The sequence below is a fragment of the Schistocerca piceifrons genome, chromosome 3 (genome assembly GCF_021461385.2).
Source record: "Schistocerca piceifrons isolate TAMUIC-IGC-003096 chromosome 3, iqSchPice1.1, whole genome shotgun sequence".
NCBI lineage: Eukaryota > Metazoa > Arthropoda > Insecta > Orthoptera > Acrididae > Schistocerca > Schistocerca piceifrons.
The window spans coordinates 311,794,151-311,818,590 of record NC_060140.1 but is presented as its reverse complement, the minus strand read 5'-3'; the positions used below and the strand labels follow the sequence as shown (position 1 = coordinate 311,818,590).

General features: G+C 40.0%; 1 protein-coding gene across 3 annotated transcripts in view; it reads right to left on the bottom strand.

The window, feature by feature from the left end:
• Positions 1–2,325: 2,325 nt before the first annotated feature.
• Positions 2,326–24,440, bottom strand: part of LOC124790158 (serine/threonine-protein kinase 19-like) — a 46,058-nt gene continuing 23,943 nt past the window's right edge. For all 3 annotated transcript variants that reach the window (XM_047257752.1, XM_047257754.1, XM_047257753.1), the window contains 3 exons: positions 16,745–16,901; positions 2,501–2,589; positions 2,326–2,397 (listed from right to left, as the gene is read on the bottom strand). In XM_047257752.1, coding sequence (XP_047113708.1) covers positions 2,349–2,397; positions 2,501–2,589; positions 16,745–16,901 — 295 coding nt within the window. In that variant the 3' untranslated portion in view covers positions 2,326–2,348. The remainder of the gene's footprint in view (positions 2,398–2,500; positions 2,590–16,744; positions 16,902–24,440) is intronic.

Genomic DNA, 24,440 nt, shown 5'->3' with positions numbered 1-24,440 from the left:
ACGTTTGACGAACTTTGATGAGGTAATAGATTCTTTCGCAGAAAGGAAAGCATGCCATGTAAAGCTGCAGCAAGATTAGAGAAAAAAAATGCTAGGAGGTAAGGTCTGAAGAAATGTGTAATTTCTTGCTATCTCTTGTCAGTATTGATTTTATATATCCTATATTTAATTTGATGTCACACAAAACAGCAAGTTATTAACTAATAGATAATAAAGAGTTCAGATTTTCTAAAGAGTTCTTGTTCTCTCGATTACAAATAATCCCATCCGCTATTAATTGCGAGGATTTTTTTTAAGAGTGGCAGGCTGTCAAACAGGCCAACTGGGAGCAGGAGACGCACCACAGGACATTTCAATTTCCACTCTCCTGAATATAGTTTGGACGTGCGGTAGAAAAATGCTTTATGAAGAGGTGTGGCAATGCACTTTGGCATACTTAAGACCAAATAATATGTCTTTCATTTCCTCAAATACATATATTTTATGTTTCAGACTTTTCAGAAAGATGTGCGCTACAAGATGAACATATTTTGAAAATTCTATTTTTTGTTAGTATTGACCCGGTTCGCAAATGTCGCAGAGCACTCTGAATTATAGTGGGTAGTCTCCACGTGACCCGTGTTTACATCTAGTGATTTTGCTGTTTCCTCTTCGTTTAGTCTTTGTTTCCCCTTCGTTTAGTCTCATTTCAAATGAAAACAAAATGGATATCTGTGGTCAGGAGCTGGATATTTGTGGTCGGGAGCTATCAAGTGAATTAAAACACATTCACATAAATACGGAAGGCTGAAATATGTCATTAGTTTCAGATTTTATTTTATTTCCACTTTTTTGACGGTCAAGCATTAATCGCCTTGCGAAACAATGAGGTTATTTTTGTCTGTTTGCTAACGAAATTTGACTTTTGTTAACCTCTTCCGCAGAGGCATTCAATGTATTTGAAACGAAATGTTTAATTCCACAGTACTGGCTAGTTCCAACTGTTCGCTGCATTTCAAGTGCACGTTTTCATTTTCTAGCACGTATGGCATTATGCCATAACAAAGAACCAAACATGATGTAATACAGTACTGGTGCTCCAAGAAAATTTACACCTGGAAAACCACATAATGTATGATCTTTTCAATGGTTTACATGTACGTACATACGGGCTTCCTACGTCATGATAGCTACCCAAGCGCGGTGGCGCCTGTTAATCTGGCACGCTCTGGCAACTGTTGAAAGGAACCTATTTCTAACAGGTTGGGGGAAAATATTGCGAATAGTGGTTTGAGAAGTGTTACTTTCAAAGTAAATATCCTTTTATGTAAGTTGAACTATGTGCAAGAATGTACCATGAATTTATTAAATCACAGAGCGTTTGCCTCTCATTTAAAAATCAACTCTTTGATGACAAGTCATTTAGAAGAATTTTAAACCCTGAAGAGCAGACATTTATGTCATTATTAAAAATTTTACTGGCACGTTTGTGTGATATATCTTAAAGTATAACATGTGCAAAAAAGATCAACAGTATATGCGAAAGCTTAGCTTCTCTTGCAGCTTATTAACCTTAGAGACCAATATTACACGTGAAAGCTTTGCTTTTCTTGTAGCAACACCATGTATATAAATTTAAGCTATTAACTTTCCCTGTTTGTGTGTTCATACTAGTTAACAGTGATGTTGCTGTAGGCTGGCTACATCACGTGCCCTATGCTCTGAATATCCACTGTCATCGGCTGGCGAGATCACATGACATGAGCTACGAATAGCTTACAAAAGCACATCGAAATCTCGATTTCAATGATTCGGAAAGTAACATGCAGTGTTTGGTGGAATTCCAATGTACACTTTCGTAATACGAAAATACACAGCGTACAAGTTGCTGCACATCAAAGGTATTTCCAAAACGTGTCTTTTTCCATGAGTTTAGTTTTCTGAAGTGCCGGGAAATTGTATGGCCGTGTATAAAACCATAACCATTCAAAGGATTGATAAGGGAAAATATACTGTCACCCAGGAGAAAGTATATTTTTAACTGGGAAATCCGGGATTTTTTTTTCCTTGTCCACGTATACATCCTGTCAAACCAAAAAGAAAAACTGGATTCTACAATGAGGGTAGATGGTAACTGAACTACGAAAACAGAAGCTTTTTATACAACAAGTTACAGAATGTTGGTATTACTCCCAGGATAAAGAAAGGTATCTGAAATGTCATATACTGAGTCACTCAAAATAGAGTTATCAAAATTTTATAGCATAAATGAACAAGAACCAGCCCTACTGCTGATCTTGTTCTGTGTGCAAGGTTTTTTTTTTTCTAACAAAATAAAGCAATGTGTTTATTTCAGATATGGAAAATCTTTATTTCTTCTTCCGTAATCTCAGAAGATTTCCAGATGTTGTTTCTATACTGAAAGTACAACAAACAATACAAGTTATTAAAGACTTGACTATAACAAAAAAAACTTACTATACGCAAAAAATGGTATTATATACACAGTAAAAACAATTACCATTCAACCAAGTCAGCACCAATTATGTCGCAAATGTAGAACACCATACCAAACTTCTCGGACTTCTTCAACTTCCGCTGTTCAAGCTCCTATGCAAAATAGAAATAATGTGAATATACACCCAGAGATCACTTTAATAGCTTTAGTGCTACAGTATTATAGACACGAGTGGCTTTCACACTTTACATAATGTACTTTAAAGTTTTTCAAGAACATTAGACTTCCCCTTTGTCTCAGCTTTTTGGGTACAGCAAAAAGTGTTTACAACAAGAATCCGATGACTGCAAAGGTCAAAGATCATAGAACTCAGAAAAAAAAGGTAGATGAAATATTATTTGAAATGTAAAATGTAGTGTCTGTGATGATAGATGACCCTGCTGATCCTTTCCCTTGGATTGTAATACTGAGAATATGTATGTTATGTTAATAAGGTTGTTAGTGACTGGATTTTTTCCACCAAGTTAAAAAAAACATACAGTATTTCAAAATTAGACAGGGAAATAGCAAACATTAAGTTGAGCCTTTATAAATACCACTAACTAAGCAACTTAAGCTCACACTGTAACAACATAGTAATTTGTTGAATTTTTTTCAGTCTTTGATAGCAAGATTTTATAAAATTTGATTTCTATTTTGATCAATTATGATCATCTCCGTACAGGTCTGTGGTGATAAAAAACAAAAATTTCATCCAATAACAATTTTTTTGCAGCACCTACTTCAAAACAAACTGTTCTGAAGATGATCACAGTTTATCTAGACAACTACAGTAATCTGTTCTTGCAATCAAAGATGACAAATTCTAAAAATTCAGATGATGGATCACTACCCTTCACTGTTGCCATGCTACATTTCTCAGTATTGTTTATCCTCTGATACTATCACTGATTTACATTTAAGTTATATTCATCTATACACGCTTTGTTTTCTGCACAACCCAACACGAGTAAAAACCTCTACGCAAATATTTTTAATACTCTGGGTGCTGTATTAGCTAGCTATCTCATGAAAACTTGACTGTTAAACAAATGCATTTACTGTTTATACGTAAAATGAATGAAATGAGTGTGGATTACAGAAACATTAAGAAATGTTTGTGGTTTGATTGCTGAGTGAGTCAAAACACGTTGCTGTGACCAAAAACGTCTGCCTTTACCTGCCTCTCTTTGATTCTTTTGGGAAATTTATGGTGACATTCTCTACCGTAGCACCATTTTCACTGGTTTACTTAATTTGATCATGGCAAAGAAAATGAGCATGTTTGACAATACTCTTTAACCTCTCCATTTCTAGATGGCAAGCATAACTGGAGAAGACTCAATGTTAGTTCAAGGGCTGATAATATAGGGTCATACTTCATTAGGTAGTTTATCTATCATAACAGAATCAAGCAGTTGACTTTTTGGGGAGGAAGTCACTTTAACACTGCCAATGAGTTTAAAAGACTATGGGACGAATTACCAAAAACTAGAGGAGAACTAAAGGTAAATCTTTTGATTCAACAATACCACTATAGGAATACCAGTTGGGAAGCATAATGAATTTTTAAAAACATTTTACAAAGTTAAAACCAGATGGGGCATTGGATACACTCAAAAAACTAGAGGAGAACTAAAGGTAAATCTTTTGATTCAACAATACCACTATAGGAATACCAGTTGGGAAGCATGATGAATTTTTATAAACATTTTACAAAGTTAAAACCAGTTGGGGCATACATTCAAACTTCTGCAAGTGTTTTCAAGATCATTATCACAAAGGTGAGAAGACTCTAGAAAGATAGACTTTTAATCTAGTTATATGCTATAGGAAGCTGCTGAGTGGGGAACCATCCATTCAGAAGAGTTTACCTCATCAGATGATTTTCAGGAGAAATTCAAGTGTAAATACTGGTATAAGAAAATATAAGAGAAATTGATGCTGGAATTCAGTTCATGGGGTAGTTTCAAGAAGTACACACAGTGGCACCTAACAAGACCGAAGTATTTAGATAACCCAATATATGAAGTAAATTTAGCAAAGGTATTGGTAAGGTGTTTACCATATTATGTAAGAAAGAAAATTTTATATAGAGGTTTCATTTGTTGAAAATATAGGCACGATGAATAATGAGCACAATAATCCCAGGCACAAGGATACATGCCAGGAAGAAGGTAGATTTAACACTAAATACCAGAGAGGTTAATTACTGTCCGGTAAATAAGAGTCAGAATAGTAAATCTAAACAACAAAGATGGGGAGAACAAAGTGCTGATACACAAATGTTTACAAATAGTGGCCTTAAGGAAGGTGCTAGAATAGTGAAGTATTTTTTGACAAACCAAACAACAACAATAGTAACAGAAAACGATGGATGTCCTAGTCAAGGGACAGGATATGTCAAATTAAGTGCAGGCCCATATGAAAAGAAGTTGGTTGCTTTTAGTCAGGAAACACCAATATACAATTGGTTACTCGCTGAAGAAGACAAAGAAACAGGTATAGAGTGACGATCTGGAAGTGAGTGTGCACATAGATTTGGGAAATGAAATTTCCCGTGTATCTGTGTCTTTGTTCGAAGTATTAAAACAATAGAGTGTATCCAATACTGCCAGTTAGTGGAGCATACATAGTAGAAATAACTGGAAGCAAAGCAAGACAAATTAAGCATGAAGTGTGGTTACTGATAACATCAAATAATTTTACGTCTATGCAGAAATGCTTGGTAGTGCCTAATGTAAATTTGCAGTTGTTCCTAGGTATTGATTGGCTGATAAGATTTAAAGTAATACTGGATTTTTCAGCACATATATTAACATGTACTTATCAAGATCAGTATTGTAGCACCATTTAGTGGGAAGATTACTGGTAATACAGACATATAACATCCACCTTGTAACAACAAGCACCGTGACAAATTTATAGATACACAAAGTACACTGCAAGAACTAATTAGGATGAAAGATTATGAATCTGGAGTACTTGGAAACTGTGTTTGTAGTTTTAAGATCAAACATAAACTGCCTTTTTTCTGTAAACCCAATTTGGTACCATTAAGTGCAAAAGGAGATTAATAAAACGTTTAGGAGGAGGACTAATAGAAAGGAGTTCTAGTGTATGCAATAACCTGTTATTAGTATTGTGTAAAAGGATGGGGGGAGGGACAGTGCGTCTAAAATTGAATGCATGTACTCTAAATAAGCACATAGATCCTGAGAGAGATCAAACAGTCAGTATAGACAAAATATTGACGAAGTTCGAGCAAGCAAAGTATTTTAGCTTGATGGGTCTCACATTGGGTATTGGCAAATCAAAACTGGTGACAATTCAAAGAAACTTACTTTTTTTTTAAGGTTAAGTCATACCAATTTAGAGTGTTATCCTTTTGATTAAATATCTCAGTGTTGCTATTCATAAGAGCCTTGGATGCTTAGCTGGGTACGGGTTCATTAAAACAACTAATAAGCTATGTAGATGACATAATCCAAGTGTCCAAGACATGGGGAGAACATTGTGATTTACTGATTAGAACATCAGAAAGGTTTTACATCAAATATATCACTATAAGACTGTCAAAGTCTACTTTTGGGACAGAAGAACTTAAGTTTCTTAGTCACTTGGTAGGCATGAATGGAATAAAAGCAGATCCAAACAGGAAACAAGCTATAAAATGTCTAGAATCTAAAAGTACAAAACAATTGAAAGCGTTTCTGGAACTAGCAGGACTCTATAAGAAATAGATTTGAGGTCAGCCCTTGAATAATCATAAGCTATTAAACTTGTTGAAGGGGGTGGTGGAAAAAAAAAAAAAGTGAATGGATTTGAGGTAACGAAGAGTCTAAGGCCTTTCATGAGTAGTAGTAGAGGTAACCATTTTAAAACACCCACAGATGAACAAACCTGTTAAGTTAATTACTGACGCCGTAGAGTATGGAATATTGTGTGTGTTATTTCAGTGAGGGTGGGATATTAGTATGGGAGAACATAAAACACTAGCTTTTGCTCTCCACAAGCATGAGTTGAACTACACAGCGAGAGAGAAAGTTTTATATAATGCGGAAATGGTAAAGAAGTACAAACAATGAACTACTAAAAGAGGGTTAGTCGGATATTAATTTGAGGAACATGGTACAAGATGTGTTACAGGACAGGGTGTCCTACTAATAAGCTTGATATACGAGGGTAATCCCAAAAGTAAAGTCTCCTATTTTTTTTTTGTAAGTACATAGACCTGTTTATTTCTACAAAGGTGTATATCAGTTCACAGCTTGAACATTTAGCTATTTTTTGACATAAGCACCATTTCTGTCAATGCATTTTTGTAGACGCTGTGGCAGTTTTTGTAAGCTCATGTCATACCAGCTCGCTCTCCATGACAACGCTCGTCCACAAATCGCTAGGCAAACCATTGCTCTTCTGCAACAGTTTCAGTGGAACATAATCACCCACCCACCCTCCCACCCTACAGTCCTGACTTTGCACCCAGTGACTATCACCTGTTCCCTAGGTTAAAAGAACATTTGGCCAGAAAGCAATTCAGCTCCGACGACGAGGTGAAAGAAGAGGTTCATAACTTTCTGAACAGCATGGTGGTGTGACATGGGCTTACAAAAACTGCCACAGCATCTACAAAAATGCTTCGACACAAATGGTGATTATGTCGAAAAATAGCTAAATGTTCAAGATGTAAACTGATGTAAACCGTTGTAGAAATAAACAGGTTTATGTACTTATAAAAAAAAATAGGAGACCTTACTACTTTTGGGATTACCCTCGCAGGAAATAAGCCAATTTTAAGAAGGAAAATAAGGTTTGGAGGGAGGAAAACAGACAGGAAAAGCGGGAGGTAGTTGAAGTTTCATGGAGGGTACAGTCTTTATACAAGGTGAAATGAAAGGAGAGAAGTACTGAAGCACTCAATAAAGTAGCAGAAAAGGTGGGTGAGTTACTTTAAATTGGGAGTTATGGAAAAGTAATCCCCAATGAAGGAAGCTTATGCCAGTTTCAGATGGACCCAAAGAAGGGAGGACCCCAACCACTTCCGGGTAAGCAAGCCCCAAAGAAGGGAGTGTATGCCAGGTTTGAGTGGATTCATGAAAGGGAGGATTCCAACCACATTAGAAGAAAGGAGAGGTACCTTACACTGACCTGGCCTGCAAAATAAAAGGATAAGAGTGCTGAATCCATGGGAATACAGCCTACAAGAAGGGAGAAATGTTTAAGTGTAATATTCATGAAGAAAAGGAATAAAGATCCTGCTTAAGGTAGTATCTCCTCCAAACTGGATAATAAATTGAGAAAGTAAAAATTATCTAACTCTCTAGTTTACCATGAGTAATTGACTCTCTTTGTAATCTTATGTTTGATCTTAAAATTTTGTACAATAATTGCTTCCTCCAGAGGTAAGAAAAATTAATGGTTAAAGAGCTGAAAGTGCTCTGAAAAAAAAAAGCAATGAAATTACGGCTCACTCAATGCCATTTTGCCATCCAAAGTAGAGGAGCTCTTAAATATAAAAGAAAAGAATGCATGACAATTCTAATTAGAGGATATGTATGTTTGTATTGATTAACTGCAAAGTGTATGATCAAGGCACCTTATCTCTTAGTGGAGGGATATGTAGTAATCTATGGCATTCACAGAAGGGCGTGTACCACACACATCAAATATAAAGCTCAGGGTGAAGATGTAAGTGATCGCAATTAGTTTGTAAACATTGAGCCACATACTGTGGGAAAGCACTACCCAATAGGTGCGAAATCTACCAGCTGGAGAGGATTTGTAATCTCTGTGGAGCAAGGAGGAATGAAGGAGCTCTAGTACCTTGGAAGTTCTCTGGCACCAAGGAAGACGAATATGATGTACATAAGTGATTGTTATGTACAGAATGTTAACGAGGTGTCTTTGAGATAGAAATTATTGGTTGGTTATGGGGGTAGTAACATCCTATGTAACATGTAGCTGTTTATGAAAGTTTTTGACAATATACAGAGTTAATTGGACTTTATTTGAGTAGAGGAGCAGTGTTTTGTTTTACAGCCAATTCACTTATAGAAATCTGGATGGAAGAAAGAAGTTCGATGCCAAGGAAGAACAGAGCACGGCATAGCTGGATGCTGAGATAAATCACAAGAGTTGCAAGGGTGAATCTCTACACCAATCTAATAAGGGAATGTTATGGTTGTGATGTTAAGTGTACCTGCATGGAGTAATAGGTCTAGAACAGACGTTGCCTGAACAGTCAAAACATCGCCACACAAGCTTAATACAGCAGTCATCAGTATTTAATAAACACTCAAAAATGCCATGAGTAATGAGCATATTGGGGAAGGGGCACTACATTCGTAGTGTGTGGATAAGTTGAGAATTTGGCTCTGATGGGAGGGATGCTGCAGTAGTCCATGCAGTTGCAATGACCGCTGTGTTCGATGGTGCAGTGGTCAGTGCATCTGCTTAGTAAGTACAAGAGCCAGGTTTGAATCCTGGTTCCGCACAACTTTTCAACTTTCCCCACTGATTTGATCAATGACCGCTTGCAGCCAATGTCTGTAATTCCTTTATTTTTGTTTTTTTTTTTTTTTTTTGCCTGGAGAGGCTTTGGAATCACAACCATCGAGGTGGTAGTGGCAGTGCTAGGACAGTGAACTACACTGAACCTTTGGCAGGGTTGGGAGCTCCTCAATGCTGGCAGCCACAGCCTTTTCCGGTGTTCTGGAAAGAGGTATGGTCTTTTGAGGTAACTGTAGCAGCACAAGTGCAATGACAAATGCAGGTACTAGTGCTGAACCTACCAACCTCCATTTGTGTACAGCACTGGTCTTCTGAACTGGTTGTTTAAGAACAGAAGCAAAGGAGGTAGGGAACATGGGGGGGCTGCCAGGCCTTACATATATTTTTAGCCTTACCATACAGGATGAAATTCATTGTTTTAATTTCCAGTATCCCCCTTTCTTCAAGGAAGACACTGCAGTATCTACTCCAGAGAGGTGATCCCCAGAGTAGTTCACACACTTCAATGGAGATCAACAACTGACTCCTGGGCAGCTGTACCACATTTGCCACAAGTGGTTTCTACCTTACACCCAGGAGTGGTATACACAAAGCACTGGCATTTAAAGCACCACATGGGGTTCGGGACATAAGGCTGCATGCCTAGGTGGAGGAAACCTGCCTTGACAGGCTCTGGAAGTTTCATGCTATTGAAAGTCAGTATGAACAGGCCTGATTTCACTTGATTACCATCCACTCTTTTCATTATGTTTTGCACGTCAACAATGCCTTATTAGGTCCAATCAACTTTCAGTTCTTTTCTGGGAAAGAACACCTTTGCTGTAGTTCACAGAGTTGTACAGTTTAGTTTCTACTGCATGCTCCTCAAGGCATTGAGGTTTCTGGAGGTCCTTTACTTGTTGGGAACTAGGTGTTTCTACCAACAGCATCCCATTGCGCAATAGCCTGACAGTTTTTGAATGGCCAGCAATCCCCTGTAAACCCTTCTGAATCTAGAAAAGGAAAAGCTTCTCAAACTAACTACTATAAACACCGTCTGACCAACAGCATACATTCCGTTACTATTAACATGAGCACTCTGAAAAATCCCTGCGTCAGGAGGACTGGCTACACAAGCCCCCATGTTGAATTGCATGCCCATACCAGAGGTGTACACATTCTACTTTTAATCTTTCCCTGCTTGCCTGATAGACAGACATGCAAGCTGCCGCATGTTAGCAGTGCAGTGGGCTGGCAGCTTCACTCCCCTCCAAGCCACGCCATGCCCAACTCAAGCGCACGCTAAAGAAGTCTTGCTTGCCTGCCCATCTTTCCACTGTGCTACGCTACGACACAGTTTATTGTGTACACTTCTAATGTAGTGTTATGAGTAGGGTTCGGAGGTTGATGGAAAGTATTTTTTTACCAGAGTATCACAAGATGAGACTCAATGAAATATAGATTCCTTTTGGGTCACTGTAGGCCAGAAAATGGTTGATTTTATTTGAACTTTTTTCCTTTTTAGTGTATTTTGGGTTTATTTACTGCATTTATTTTGATATGAATGATTTTCTCTGAAACTTCACTGTCTTTCAACTAGTACCGGCTATTCTCAATTTGAAGCATCATCAGGTAACCTCTAATACATGTTTTCTGTAGTAGGAAGAACCATCTCTGAAAGTTGAGATCACTGCATCTAAGAACCTGAAGATGTCTATTATATTGCAACGGAACTAAAGTTAGGTTTTGAAAGTCTACTTTTTGTAACCTTCATATGTTTCTGCCAAATATGACCCCAGTTACAACACTTAATTTTTCCAGATGTGTGTTGCAGGTTCACTGAATTCATTCTAAATGGCCAAACAGTTCATTCTAAATTTCCCAAATTCATTCTAGCCAACACAAAGTTTGTTTTGCATATTGTGTTAACCTAAAAAGTATATGCCTGAAAGAAGCAACTATTCTTTCATACTAAGGTTTCTTCGCACTATCTCACTTACCACCAGAATGTGGTTTTAATATGCACTGAGCCACATTTTTTGCTATTTGAATCAGTCTTTGCCCTAAATTTAGAAAGCCTCTCAATGCTTCGGCCTCAAGTCCTTAGTACACAGTTCCACACAGTTGTCAGCCACTAAGTCTTTGACTTCTTTCAAAATACATAGGTTGGAACTTAAATAGTGGCAACACTGCTGTGGAGACACTATGCAATGGACTCTACTATTGTCACTGATAGCACATGTTTTTGATATACCTACCGTACCTCCGAGCCCATCCCATGTGCGCGCAATTGAGGGAAACACAGCCACTTGTGAGCAAGCTGTCTAATGTAACAGTGTCACTCTGTTTTCGAAACAGTAACAATGGAGTTGGATCAAGATTGAATGTACCAGAGGCCATACAGCACGACAGCGTCATCGAAGTCTTCAAGAGGCATGCGGGGAATCGGCACTGCCGTACAGAACAGTGGTGCGTTGGGTCAAACCCTTCAACAAAGGTCGGCAAACTGTGGCAGACATGCATCAGGCAGGTCGTCCTAGCGTCTCTGAAGAAGAAGTGCATGCTGTTGCCGCGTTAGTGGACAGTGATCGACGCCATATGATTCGTGAGCTCGCCCACGAAACCGGATTAGCGCATACAAGTGTGCCTGGCATCCTGAAGGAATGCCTGGGCACGTGAAAAACTGCATCACAATGGGTTCCGCAAGACTTGACAGAAATGCAAAAATGGATGCATTAGATGCTGCTCAGAAGCACTTTGAGCACTATGAGTGCGAAGGAGAGGTTTTTTTACACTGTATCTTAATACTGGATGAGACATGGTCACATCGTGCCAAAACTGGAACGCCAATCCAACGAATGATGTCATTATGGGTTGCCGCGAAAGTTGAAAGTGCATCAAAGCCCCAGTATGGTGAAAGTTACGGTGATTCTTGTGTACGACTGTGATGATGTTATTTTAACACATTACATTCCTCCATGGCAGACTGTTTGTGCACAGTATTACTGTTCATTTTTGGAGCATCACTTGTGAGCAGCTCTGCAAAAGAAGCGGCGACACTTTCTGCGCAACCCATCCATCATTTTGCACGAAAATGTGCAGGCGCATACAGTGCAAGCTGCAGCTGCTCTGTTCCGTCGATGGGACTGGGAAGTGCTGTACCATCCACCATACTCCCCGGAAGGAAGTCCTTGTGACTTTGATTTGATTCCGAAGATGAAGGAACCACTTTGTGGCATTCGCTTCAGAACTGTTCCAGAGATGCGACTGGCAGTAACCCGCTCCATCCACACCATCAACAGAACAGGCTCTGCTAACGGTGTACTATGCCTTCCACATCGCTGGCAACGGGCTCTACACAACACTGGTGACTACTTCGAAGGACAGTAACAGGTGCAAACATGTAACTCTTTTGTATCAGTTGTGAATAAATAGTTGCCACTATTTAAGTTCCAACCCTCATATTTATGGACTGAGGAAATCGCTGGTCAAATTTACAACCATGTCATAAAATACTCAAGGTTCCTGAAAGAGTGTTAATTAACTTTTTATACAATTTATATTGAGAGACACCTACCGCTTTATTGGAGCTGCCCCATAAACTCATGAAAACTTTTCCCCTGCTGGACTCGAGCTCCTTTTCATGTCTGGTATATATTCCCCGACCTTAATTTCTCCTCAGCCTCCTTCAAGTTCGGTTCGTTTATTTTGCTGCTCACACTGTTGTGATAAATGAGCTGCAATGAAACTACCTACCCAAACATATATTTGGCTAGTCATAGTGGATTAACAGTGCAACCTTTTGTCAGGTGTAGCAGGCTGAATGGGTTCTGTGAAGCTTGCACTTGTGGGAACCCAAGTTGGCCTACTCTAACCACTGTGCTTCAATACACATGTATTCATGCATCTGTGCTGTGGCAGACTGAACTGCTTTAATGGTTGCAGTGGAGATAGGGGAAGGCAGGATAGAAGGAGAATTTGTACACCTCTGGCTGATACCCACCAGTGGCCCACCTATTCCGCTGGGAGTGAAACATTTCATTTCAAGCATTCCATCTCAGTTCCACAATCAGTTAGGGAAATACAGATCCACTCACAACAGAGATGTGTGTGTCTGAGTAAGCCTTATACAATTGAGGTGCAGCAGATTCCCCGGAGGTTGTCCACCAACAACTGTTCCACCACAACAGCCATGCATCTCATTGGCATGCAGTACACTTTGAAATTGAGGTTTTTTCCTTTTGTAGAGGTTTTTCCACCCTCGTGATCTGGGTGGTCAAACAAAGATCCCTGTTCCCTGTGACACACAATGTTCCAGTGCCACACCATATGGTGGTCACTGAAGCATGTTCAGAGCTTATAGTGACAGATGACTGGTAGTGCTTACCAGATCCCCAGCTCAGGAATCCCAGTGTTGCCAAGCCCATCCTAGCAAACAAATTATGAGCCTCAGAGGGCTGATTATTTTGATGAAACCATAACTAACATATACCAAAATGGATTTACTTAACTTGGCAAGCTTTAAAAGTATAAAGTGCAATTTGCCTTTTTGTTATGCTGCTCATTGTGTAAACCACGCCGCGAGAATGAGCTCTGCGGTTTGCCAATATTTCTGTCAACATGTTTCGGGATCAAAGATCACGCCACACAGCCGAATACCACAGATAAATTTCACATCTTCTTTGGAGTCGTATGGTGTAAAATAGGATAGTCAGACATATATGTGTGTGTGCAATATATGCGACATACATGTATGTGGGTGAAGCTGTGTGTTAAAAACTAATGGAACACTTATATATGTCGAGAGAAGCTATAATCTATAATTTTTCTCTTGCAATTACTAGAAAGACAATGTAAGATTTTCATGGCCTCAGTAAGTAGTAAGTTCAGTCACTGTGTGTGTTGTGATATTTGCTATTTTTGGCTTCATTAAAACAGCAAATAGTTAATACTTTCAGCCAGAAGGCAAATACTTGTTTATAAAGAATGATTAATGTATAATAAGGCATCGCATAGCGATGGTGGAATTTTCTAAATAATGTAATTCGTCGTCTTTGGGCGGCAATATAAACAGATAAATACGGATAGATATGCGATCCTTCACTATTTTGTTTGCTGGAGAACAAATGAAGCCTTGAGCGCTTAAGACTTGTGCTGTTTTTCTTAAGTAAGACGGACGCAGATTTGTGGCGGTCTGATCTAATATTTTTACTAAATAAATAAAAAAAACATGTTCCATCTAAGTTTGAGTGAAGTGTAAGAAGAACTGTTATAACTTATCGTGACGACGCACGGGTGACTCAAAAGGACAATGGCCATATAAAAGAGCGCTCAATGGACATGATACAGACATAAAAATCTACTGTCATTGTAGTACTAAGCTTAAGGTAAGATATATGTTTTAGTTATAATAAATATTTGTTCTGGGAATACTGAATCATTTAGCAGTGCTCATTCTTATCATCTCCTCAGTATTATTTTCATTTTAATTATGCATTTTGCTAAGATTACAGACACCAAGATCAGCAGTCCATTGTGCGTGTTACATTGATAAAAAGAAAACTATTTTATCGTCTTCTTGCATCAGCTTTAATATTGAATTTCCCTTTTGTGTGATGTTACAGTTGTTTTTGCACCCTTAAGAACTTTCTGGTCCCTTAGGAAATTGTTTGGTCATAACAATAACTTCACAACCGGGTATGATCGTATCTACGATCATGAAGTAATTAGAAAGACGATAATGCAATTTCTTAATCAATAGCACGCTAGCTGTGAATGCTTCAAGCCATGCGAAACTGCAAGTAAAAACTATTCACATTTCATAATGCAATATTTTATGACAATGGTCAATGCATGATTCTTACGACATTTGTGATTTATAAAACAGTAAGCGAAATCTCAAATTCCAACTTTTCCATGGAATAACAACATCATTTTTATTTTGTTACATCACTGTGTGTGTGTGTGTGTGGGAGGGGGGGGGGGCAGGGGGGGGGGGATGCTTCATTACATCGCCCTTCAGTTTTCATAAATTAATGTTAGTTTATGTGAATCAGTTCCATATCAAAGCATGAGAATGTGTTTCATGCTGTTACTGCTTCTTGACAGCCAATCACGGTCAAATGCATTGGCACAACCTTCTATGTAGTAACCTTGGGTTTAGGTAGCAGTAATGTGTAGTGATGAGATTTGCACTGGACATGCCAGCATGGAGATGTGCATCAGTCTTCGAGCTGAGAACGACAACTTGCATTCAGTGTCCTCTTTGTAAGTTAGTACTCCCTACAGTTTACCAACACCAATGGAAGTCTTCGATATAATTTGTAAAGTCTGTTACTGTCCTAATCAAATTAGGTAAAGAAATTATAAAACAAACTGACAAAAAATTGGGTTTGTTGATAGAACACATCCAGAGGCACCAAGAAACTGTCAGTTTGGTAATGGAGGGTAAAAATTGTACAAGGAGATTGTTTGGTTGGTTGATTTGAGGGAGGGGACCAAACAGTGAGGTCATCAGTCACATCAGATTATGGAAGGATGGGGAAGGAAGTTGGCCATGCCCTTTCAAAAGAATCTCATACCGGTTTTTGCCTGAAGCAGTTTAGAGAAATCGCAGAAAACTTAAATCAGGATGGCCAGATGCTGGTTTGAACCATGTCCTCCTGAAAGCAAGTCGATTGTGCTGAGCCTGTGTGGAAAGAGACCAAGTATCAAATACAGTATGGAACTTCCAATACATGCAAGTTGCAGCATTTATGCACAGAATAAGAAGTTAGCTCAGGGAGCAGAATAGGATAGTGCGAAGGTCTGCATGAAACCAGTCTTTGGACCAAGACCACAAAAAACAACAACATAACACTGACATCCGAAATCACTGAAGAGTAACATACTACTCAAACACGTATAGGTGTATCTGGTTGGAACTAGCGCTACTGGACTGCAGAATATACTCAAGTAGATGCCTGTTCAGAACTTTTTGCGATATTAGCTGTATGTATAGGAGTTATACTTCTTTTTATAAAGAATAAGGATAACAAGTTTGACATTTTCAAACAATGGAAAATCCAGGATGGTATGTAACATCTCGGCATCTCCGCTATATGGCGAGTAGCAACTTTTCTTCTCATAAGACTAATGCTTTTACGTTCCTTGTGAATCAAGTGGCTAAGGCAAAGACAAAAGTTGTAGTTTAACATATAAACTTCATTAGAAAGGGAACACCACCTAAGTCAGATTACAACTCAGACAGAAACTGACTGTCCTGATAAAGAAACTATCAACCAATCAGCATGTAAGGAAACCACAGAAAATTTGAATCAGAATGGCTTAACCAAAATATGAATTCCACTTCACACACTGTGATTAAGCCAACATCTCCCCTTTTAAATTAAGTTCCGTTGTGCCTAATGTTATTCGCTGAACTATACACAGAGCTCATGGTGATAAAATCTGTGGAGGCTTTGAGCTAACACTACCAACAGACCCTAGCATTTGCCAGACCAAATGTGATTCAGTTCTCACCATTTACCACCACCTACGAGATGTGAAAATTTATGGTCAAAATGAGAACTGACCTCCTCCCACCTTGAAGTTCTTTGCTGCTTTTATTGAAAACTGGAAGAATAAAAGTAATTAAAGAGAAGTGTAAGCTCAGCAGAAATACATACATAAATGCATTGCTGTGTCATTGATAAAATAACAGTGTGTATGTTTTGTTTTGATATGATGGTTTGTTAGTAATTTCTAAATTAGGAATAAATAATACTATTTTCTCACAGGCTGTAGAATTTCACTGAACTTGCTCCTCTTTATTGTTGCTAGGACAGCTTTCCTCCCCTTTAAGTAAGTTTTCATGAAATCTCCAGCATTTGGAAAAGAGAACCAAAAACTCGAAGCTGATCTTAATGTTAGCAGACCACATCCAAACAAAAATCTGTAAAAAATTCAAACTATGTAAAAGGCACAATTTCTTCACTTAGTGTTTCCTATTGTATTATTAATTTAGAAATAAAACAACAGAAAGTCCAGCATGGAATAATATCAATATGAATAGGATAAATTGCTACTCACCATATAGAGGTGGCTCGAGTTGCAGACATGCACTTTTCATTGCGCATATCTGTGACTAAAAGCCTCTTCTATACGGTGACTAGCACTCTATCTTTTTCATATCATCGTTAATTTAGATATAATATTTATAAGGAATATTTTCACCAAAATTTAACCACTATTAAATACACACAAACAATAAAGACTGGTTAGCAAGCAGCAGCAGCAGTAGTAATTATAAAGTAATTAGCTTTAATCCTTTGCACTCCAGACACAGGGCATCTCAGCGCACTCTTATTTGAATTGCGGCCAGCCAGGTGGCGAGCACACCACAGAGAATTGCGCGAGTCATTTCGTGAAACCAGCGAGGCCACTGACCAACAATTAGGGTACGCATCAAAAAGTGCACTCTTAGATATATTTACATAAGCATTACAGTACAAAACTCTTCATTGTATGATAGTTTTTAAGCTCTTCTCAGTGGACTTTCCATTTTCATTTCACTTGAACTGTTTACAAATGAAGCACCATTATCACCAAAAGCATTGTCACTGTCATTTTCACTTAGACATCTCTCTAAATCTCTACAATCTCTTCCTCAGAAAGGACTGTGTGCAGAGAATTAACCATTTCGCACCTACTAACTTGAACATAATAATTACAACCTCTCTCTCAACACAACTGCTACAGTTTGACACCCAGTTAACTCGGGCTTCTCTAGATGACAGTACTGAAGAGCATAGTACAGTCAGATTCAAGAACGAAGCACGTGAGAACTACAAAAAATTAGGTCAAATGACACTCGAAATCAGAGGGGAAAACAAAATTCGCAATGCTGAGTGCCACTTGCCATTGGAGTGCTAGGAATTAACAGGAGATTCCTGGAAAGTGCTGGAGGAAATCAGAGGAGACACAGGAGGGAAGGATGAAATGTCATATATTGCAAGGATAACTTATTTTTAGTTAATGCAAAATGTTAACAATCCAACATACAAATGAAGCACCGAGTTGGCAATTGGCACATAAACAAAACAGATATAATAGCTAGCTTTTGGACAAATCCATTTTCAATCGTGTAGTTGAGCTGCAGTGCCTGCACAATGTACTTAATGTGGACAATGTGGTGTAGCTTTGCTCCAGTAAGCCTAAACAAGAATTCATCCAACAGCTAGCAACATTCTCAGTGTGGTTCATGTGCCAATTGACATTTCAACACCTCAGCTATATGGTGGGTTGTTACCTTTACTTCTGTTATTTACTGTTTATTATTTTTATGTTCGTTTATACATTTTCTTCCAATCTGCCTTTCCATCCCATTTCACTCACTTTCCTGGCAATTTTCTCTAATTACTGATTAGTCTTATGTGCTCTGAATATTTCCTATTTTACAACAAGAATGAATCTCAGATTCCAAAAGACACTGATTTTTAGGTTACGCGTATCGACCAGTTTCTGGAGCTACTTAGTAAGGCCCATATTTGTTCCTTTCATACAGTCCACGACAGAATTAAAGGGTCACTTTTTGAAACCATTCATTTTCTCCACATGTGCCAGAGAAGTTTGAAATTTGGTTCGAAGTTGCCAACAACCTTCCTTTTAATGGTGCAAAAGCACAGTTCTCTGTGACATCACAGGCTTGGTGAAGCTTCAAAAAGCAAGGTGTATATACATGAATAAGAGAAAGGCCTGAGCTGAGACATTCATATGAGGTGTAAAATGGGTAATAATGATGCATTAGCACCAAATTTCACCATAATTATGTCCAATTTCACTGTCCATATGGCAAACCATGGGAAGATCACCGCTTCCCGCCACCTCCTCCCCTTAACCACACCTCATCCTTTCTATTGACACTTCTGCAATGGAAGACAGAACCGTGATGGCCAGTGTTGAAATAATGCAGCCTTCTTATGGTTAGCTGAGGAAAACATCTGAAACACTGTCACTCAGACTCATTGCAGAAAGGCCTCAGGGGATGGCGCGTAAAGGGTGTCAATAAAACCATCCCTTCCCTTGGGGCATTGATTTACACACATTTTGTGACTGAAAACAAGTTTGCAGTGCAATGTGCTACAGACCATATTTATTGACAACCTTTGACACTGTTGTCACCCCCCAATGATTCAACCCTTCTCTAAGGACACCATAGAACTACAACCCCGTTAATGTGATCTGAACCCTTTGGAGTGTAGTGTTACCATAATTTTTGCTCTGGTATACAGGGTGGAACCACTATGGACAATTCAAATCCAATCAAGGAAATTTGAATGTGATCTGCAGCAGCGAAGAGTGTTTATGCTGTTGCAACCCTCTTATGGTGTCATCAAGGAGGGGGAGGGGAGGGCATTGACATTCGCATGAATAAAACAGCAAAGGGTCCCTCTAAGACTCCCCCAACTCGGCAACATCCCGCAGTGCCATCCACACATCTTTCTTGAGTGCTTTAAAAATGTACCTTTATGGAGACAACCCTCAACCAATTCCTAAGCACTTGTGGACAGGCAACTCCTTAGACACTGCTCATATTCAGCACATCTGCAAGCACGCACAAGAGCAACAGTGTAGCACAACTCAGCTGAAGGGTGTCACTGGTTTATTTGCTCACAGGTGCCTAGAAATCAATCAAGGCTTGTCTCTGTACAAGTATATTTTTAAAGTACTCAGCAAAGGTGCAGTTGGCACCGAGGGTGTTGCCAAATTGGGGGAGGGCGGTGGGGGTCTTATGAGGCACTGTTTACTGTTTTCTTCATGCAACTTTCAAAGTCGCAACCTGCCCCTCCCCCTCTCAATCATGCCATAGAACAGCGTGAAACAGGAGGGCTGAAGAAACAAACGACCTTTGCTGCTTCGGATAACCTTCAAATTTCACTGAATGGTTCTGAATGGCCCTAGTGTTTCCATCCTGTATACCAGAGCAGAAATTGTGGTCATGCTACACTCCAAAGGGATCAGATTAGGTCCAAAGAAGTTGCAGCCCCACAATGTCCTTAGAGAAGGTTTAATCATTTGGATGGTGTCGGAGGTTGTCAAGAATGTCATTCTGTTTCATACTGCACTACAAATTGTTGTTTTTGACAGCAAAATGTGTGTAAGATGATGATGATGATGATAGTGTTGGTGGTGGTGATTTGAGGTGAGGGGCACTCGACATCATGGCCATCAGCACCCTGATGAAAAGTCATGGGTGGGGTGAAGGCTGTCCCCACATGCGGAGCTGTTTATAATGCATTAAAGTCTGCCTCCCTGCCCGACAAATTTAGGGATGAGGCCTGACAGTTCACAAAATTTTCCCACCCTTGTAAAACTGGAATCAGTATCTGCAAGGATGGTGGGTAAATCTCCATCGAGACTGAAGGGCTGTCCTAATACCAGTATATATGACATATAGCCACAATATGCTGAACTGAAAGTGGCACACCACAAACTTCAAAGAGTGGTGGATCCTCCCACTGGAGGAGGAAGCCTTGTGTTAAAGAACTATGCTTGATGCGCAATCTGGTAAGCAGAACCTCCTTCCAGCAGTGATGCTGACATGAAGTCCGAAATGCCTTTGTGGTCGATTTGAGCAAACATATTTTGTTGTCTGTCACCTTCAACCATTCAGTCTCCCACTGACGCATGATGCGTCTGTCAGAAAATGAGATGATGGCATGCAGTGGGATGAGACACTGATAGACAGCACCATGCCAACATACTTCCTTAGTGGCTTAGTTGGCCATGTCGTAGGCCTGTATCCCGGTGAAAGATCACCTCCTTGCCATGGTGTTGGAGCTGATGTAAGAAGTCATGGATAAGCTGAATCAGCGGGTCTACTGGATACATTCAGTTAAGTGCTTGCAGTGCACTAAGAGAGTCAGAACAGACAAGAAATCTTGTACGGTGATGTCTGTGAACCCTCTCCAGTGCCATCAGAATGCCATATAATTCCGCATCATAATTTGTAAATTGTTCTGGGAGTCGCACTTTAAAAACCCTATCAGGGAAAACACCAAAACAACTGAGGACATCCTCTTGCTGGGACCCACCTGTATAAACAATGGTAAAACTCCAGTATGTACAGAAAATGAACAACAACAAAGTTGTAAAAACAAAATCTGGAGTACAAGTTTTGGGTCTCTGAAGATGCCAAGGTGGCAATGCGTTCCATACCTGGTTGTGTATTTTGATGCCTGATAGATCCAGATCCTTAAGACCGTCTGTAGCATGTATCCCAAATGGGTGGGTCACATGGGGCCGATTCCTGAACAGTCGTTAAAAGGTGGATTAGACCACTGAACTAAATATCAAGGAGTGATATGACGCTGAGATTTTCAATGCCTGTCGAGCCAAAAGGATATGTTGCCGAATCCAGAGTAGTGGTTCACCAGCCTATGCACACAGATTCTGAATTGGGCTGGTCCAAAAGGATTCACTCAATATCCAAATGCGTTCATGGTGGATAGCATCTAGCATCTTGACGTAGGAAGGAAAGGCTCATCCATTGACCAGGCTGCCAAAAAAATTGATCAATCAAATGTCCTTTAATACTGCAGGAGCTGGGACTTGTCAGCTCCCCGTGGTTTTTCTGTTAAGGCATTTCAAAATATTCAATGACTGGAAGGTTCATAGGTCTTTCAGGTGTGGAAGCCAGGTTAATTTTGAGTCAAATAATAAACCCAAAAAGTGCACAGTGTCTTGAAAACATAAAATGTTGTCCCTCATTGTGAGCACTGGATGGTTAAAACTTCAACGAGCACGGTTAAAATTGACAAATGTAATCTTCTTGGGTGAGAACTGAAAACCAGTTGTCCTGGCCCAGGTTTCCAGCCTCCTAATGGTCAACTGTAGCTGCCTCACCATTGTTATAAGATCAGAGGAAGAGTACAAGATTGCAAAGTCATCCACAAACAGAGAGCTTTTGACAGGGCTCCTCACTGCGGAGGAAATGCCATTGATAGCAATGGCAAACAATGTGACACTGAGGACACTGCCTTGGGGGACCCAGTTCTCTAGAACACAGCAGTATGACATGGCATCGCCAACACGATATTGAAAATGCCAGTCCTCGAGAAAGGATTGGATAAGAAGAGGCAGATGTCCACGTAGTCCCCATTCATGAAGTTGGCGAAGGATGTTGTACCTCCAAGTAGTGTCATATGCTTTTTTGGGGTCAAAAAACACAAAAACCAAATGGTTTTGGGATAAGATGGACTCCTGTATTGCCGTCTCCAGTAGAAATAAGTTGTGAAGGGTAGAATGGTAGTGCCTGAAATCACACTGGGAGTGGTTCAGGTGACCTCAGAATTCAAGCAACCAGACAAGGCGGCGGTTGACCATACGTTCAAGAATCTTACCCATTGGTAACGGCTACACTCCAGTAACTGTTAGGGGCGCTATGGTCCTTGCCTGGTTTCCAGAATGGAATTAATATTGCCTCCTTCCAAGTTGTGGGGTGCTGTCCACCAGATCTGACAAACCAGAGAGGAGCTGTCCTTTCGTTTCAGGGCACAGATGACAAAGCATGGCATAATGGATCTTATCAGATCCTGGAGCAAAGTCTCTGGCTACAGACAAAGCCGATTCCAGTTCCCACATGGAGAATGGAAGGATGTAGACTTCCTCATTATGAAGAAGAAATTGAGCTCCCTCATCTCTGTAGTCCTACGAAACACCTGAAAAGCAGGAGCTTGTCTGGATGACAAGAAGTCTCCAGTTAAAACCTGAGCCATGTCTTCTGGCATGTCCACCAAGATCCCATTACTTGACAAGACTGTAATGGGATGTGTACTAACCTTGCCTGCAATCCGTCTTATTGATTCTCAATCTTGTGCAATGAAAGTGGACCAATTAATCGAAGTCATGAATTTCCTCCAGGAAGCCCTCTTCCATTCTTTTATCACTCGCCTCCCATGTGCTCATGCAGATCTGAAGGCTTGAAGATTTTCTGTAGTTGGGCAATGTTTGAAGTTCCACACAGCTCTTCGTCTGGCCCTGATTGCCAATTGACAGTTCGTCATTCCACCAAGGTACAGGCCTTCATCTGAGGTGGTTACTCGACTGGGGGATGGACTCCACGGCAGCCTGTTGTATCTCACAAGTGACATGGGCAACCATCTCCTGAGCACAAACCTTTTGTTCACAAATAGCCTGTTGGCTGTACTGCAACCAGTTTGCCCTTTGTATCATATATCTGCATGGTCTCCTGTCAGCTACCATCCTAGTAGTCAAACGGATCCGCACTGAGAAGTGGTCACTAGATGTAAATCTGCAGCTACTTCCCACTGAAGTGAGTCTGCAATAGTTGGGGAACAAAAACAAAGGTCAACAGCTGAAAGAGACCATGTAGCTGTGGAAAAGTTATCACCTGACCCGCGTTCACAAGGCAGATATTCTCAGAATGGACGAGTCTCTCAATCATCCGGCACCTGGAGCAGGTGGTAGCCGACCCCATTGCACTGTGCTTTAAAGTCCCCCACAAGAAGGAATGGGCATGGGATTGCCTGGAAGAGTTCTGCCAGAGTATCTGCACCCAAAGCATCGTTAGGGGAAAGGTACAAAGAACACGCTGTGATTTTAAAGGGTTCAAGAACTTTCACGGCAATTGCTTGCATGGTCGTGGTAAGAGGAGTCACATCTGTCATCAATGAAAACAACTCCACCTTTAGCCCTGTCTCCAGTAGTATAGTACTTCCTGTATGGGTGGTAACCCCGTAATGCAAGTGTGCCGATGACTTTAAGATATGTTTCTTGTACGCAGATGCAGAACAGTTTCTCCTGAACCAGAAGCTGTAATTCTTCCAAATGTGAGCAACATCCATTCAAATTCCACTGCAACACAGATGGCCCTGTGGAAACCATTGTTTAGCGATGGTTGTTCTGTTCTTTCTCCCTCGGAGATGGTGATTTACCGGGGAGGTCAGGGGGAACATTGGCCAGTTCCTTGCTCTCTGGTTCCTGCAATTGGAAGCCCATATCCTCAAGAGCATAGTTCCCATCAGAGAGGGAGAGAGCTCGCTGATCTGAAGATTTAACTACCACTTTCTTGGACTTGAAGCTACTTTTCGAAAGATGTTACCTTTACTGGTGGGAGGAGGTGGTTACCTGGGTTGTGGGGATGGATTAGTTGATTTCTAATGATGGGTAGTGGTATGTGGCTTAGGTTATAAGCCCATTACTGATGTCTTTTGAGTGACTTCAGTTTCAACTGGAGTGTTTCTCCCATAGGTACACCGACAAGTGCACGTGCTCGTACCTGAATCTGTGGTCTGAGTTTGTGTTGAGGCATCACACTTAGCGATTGGAATCTTAAGGGCTGATGCAAAAGAAAGTAGCAAAAACCGATGGTTGGATAGCTTTGAAAGATTTTTTAGCTTCACCATAGAGTACATGTCTCTTGACTTTCAACTCCTGGATTTTGTTGTAAACCTCACAACTTCTGCTCCAC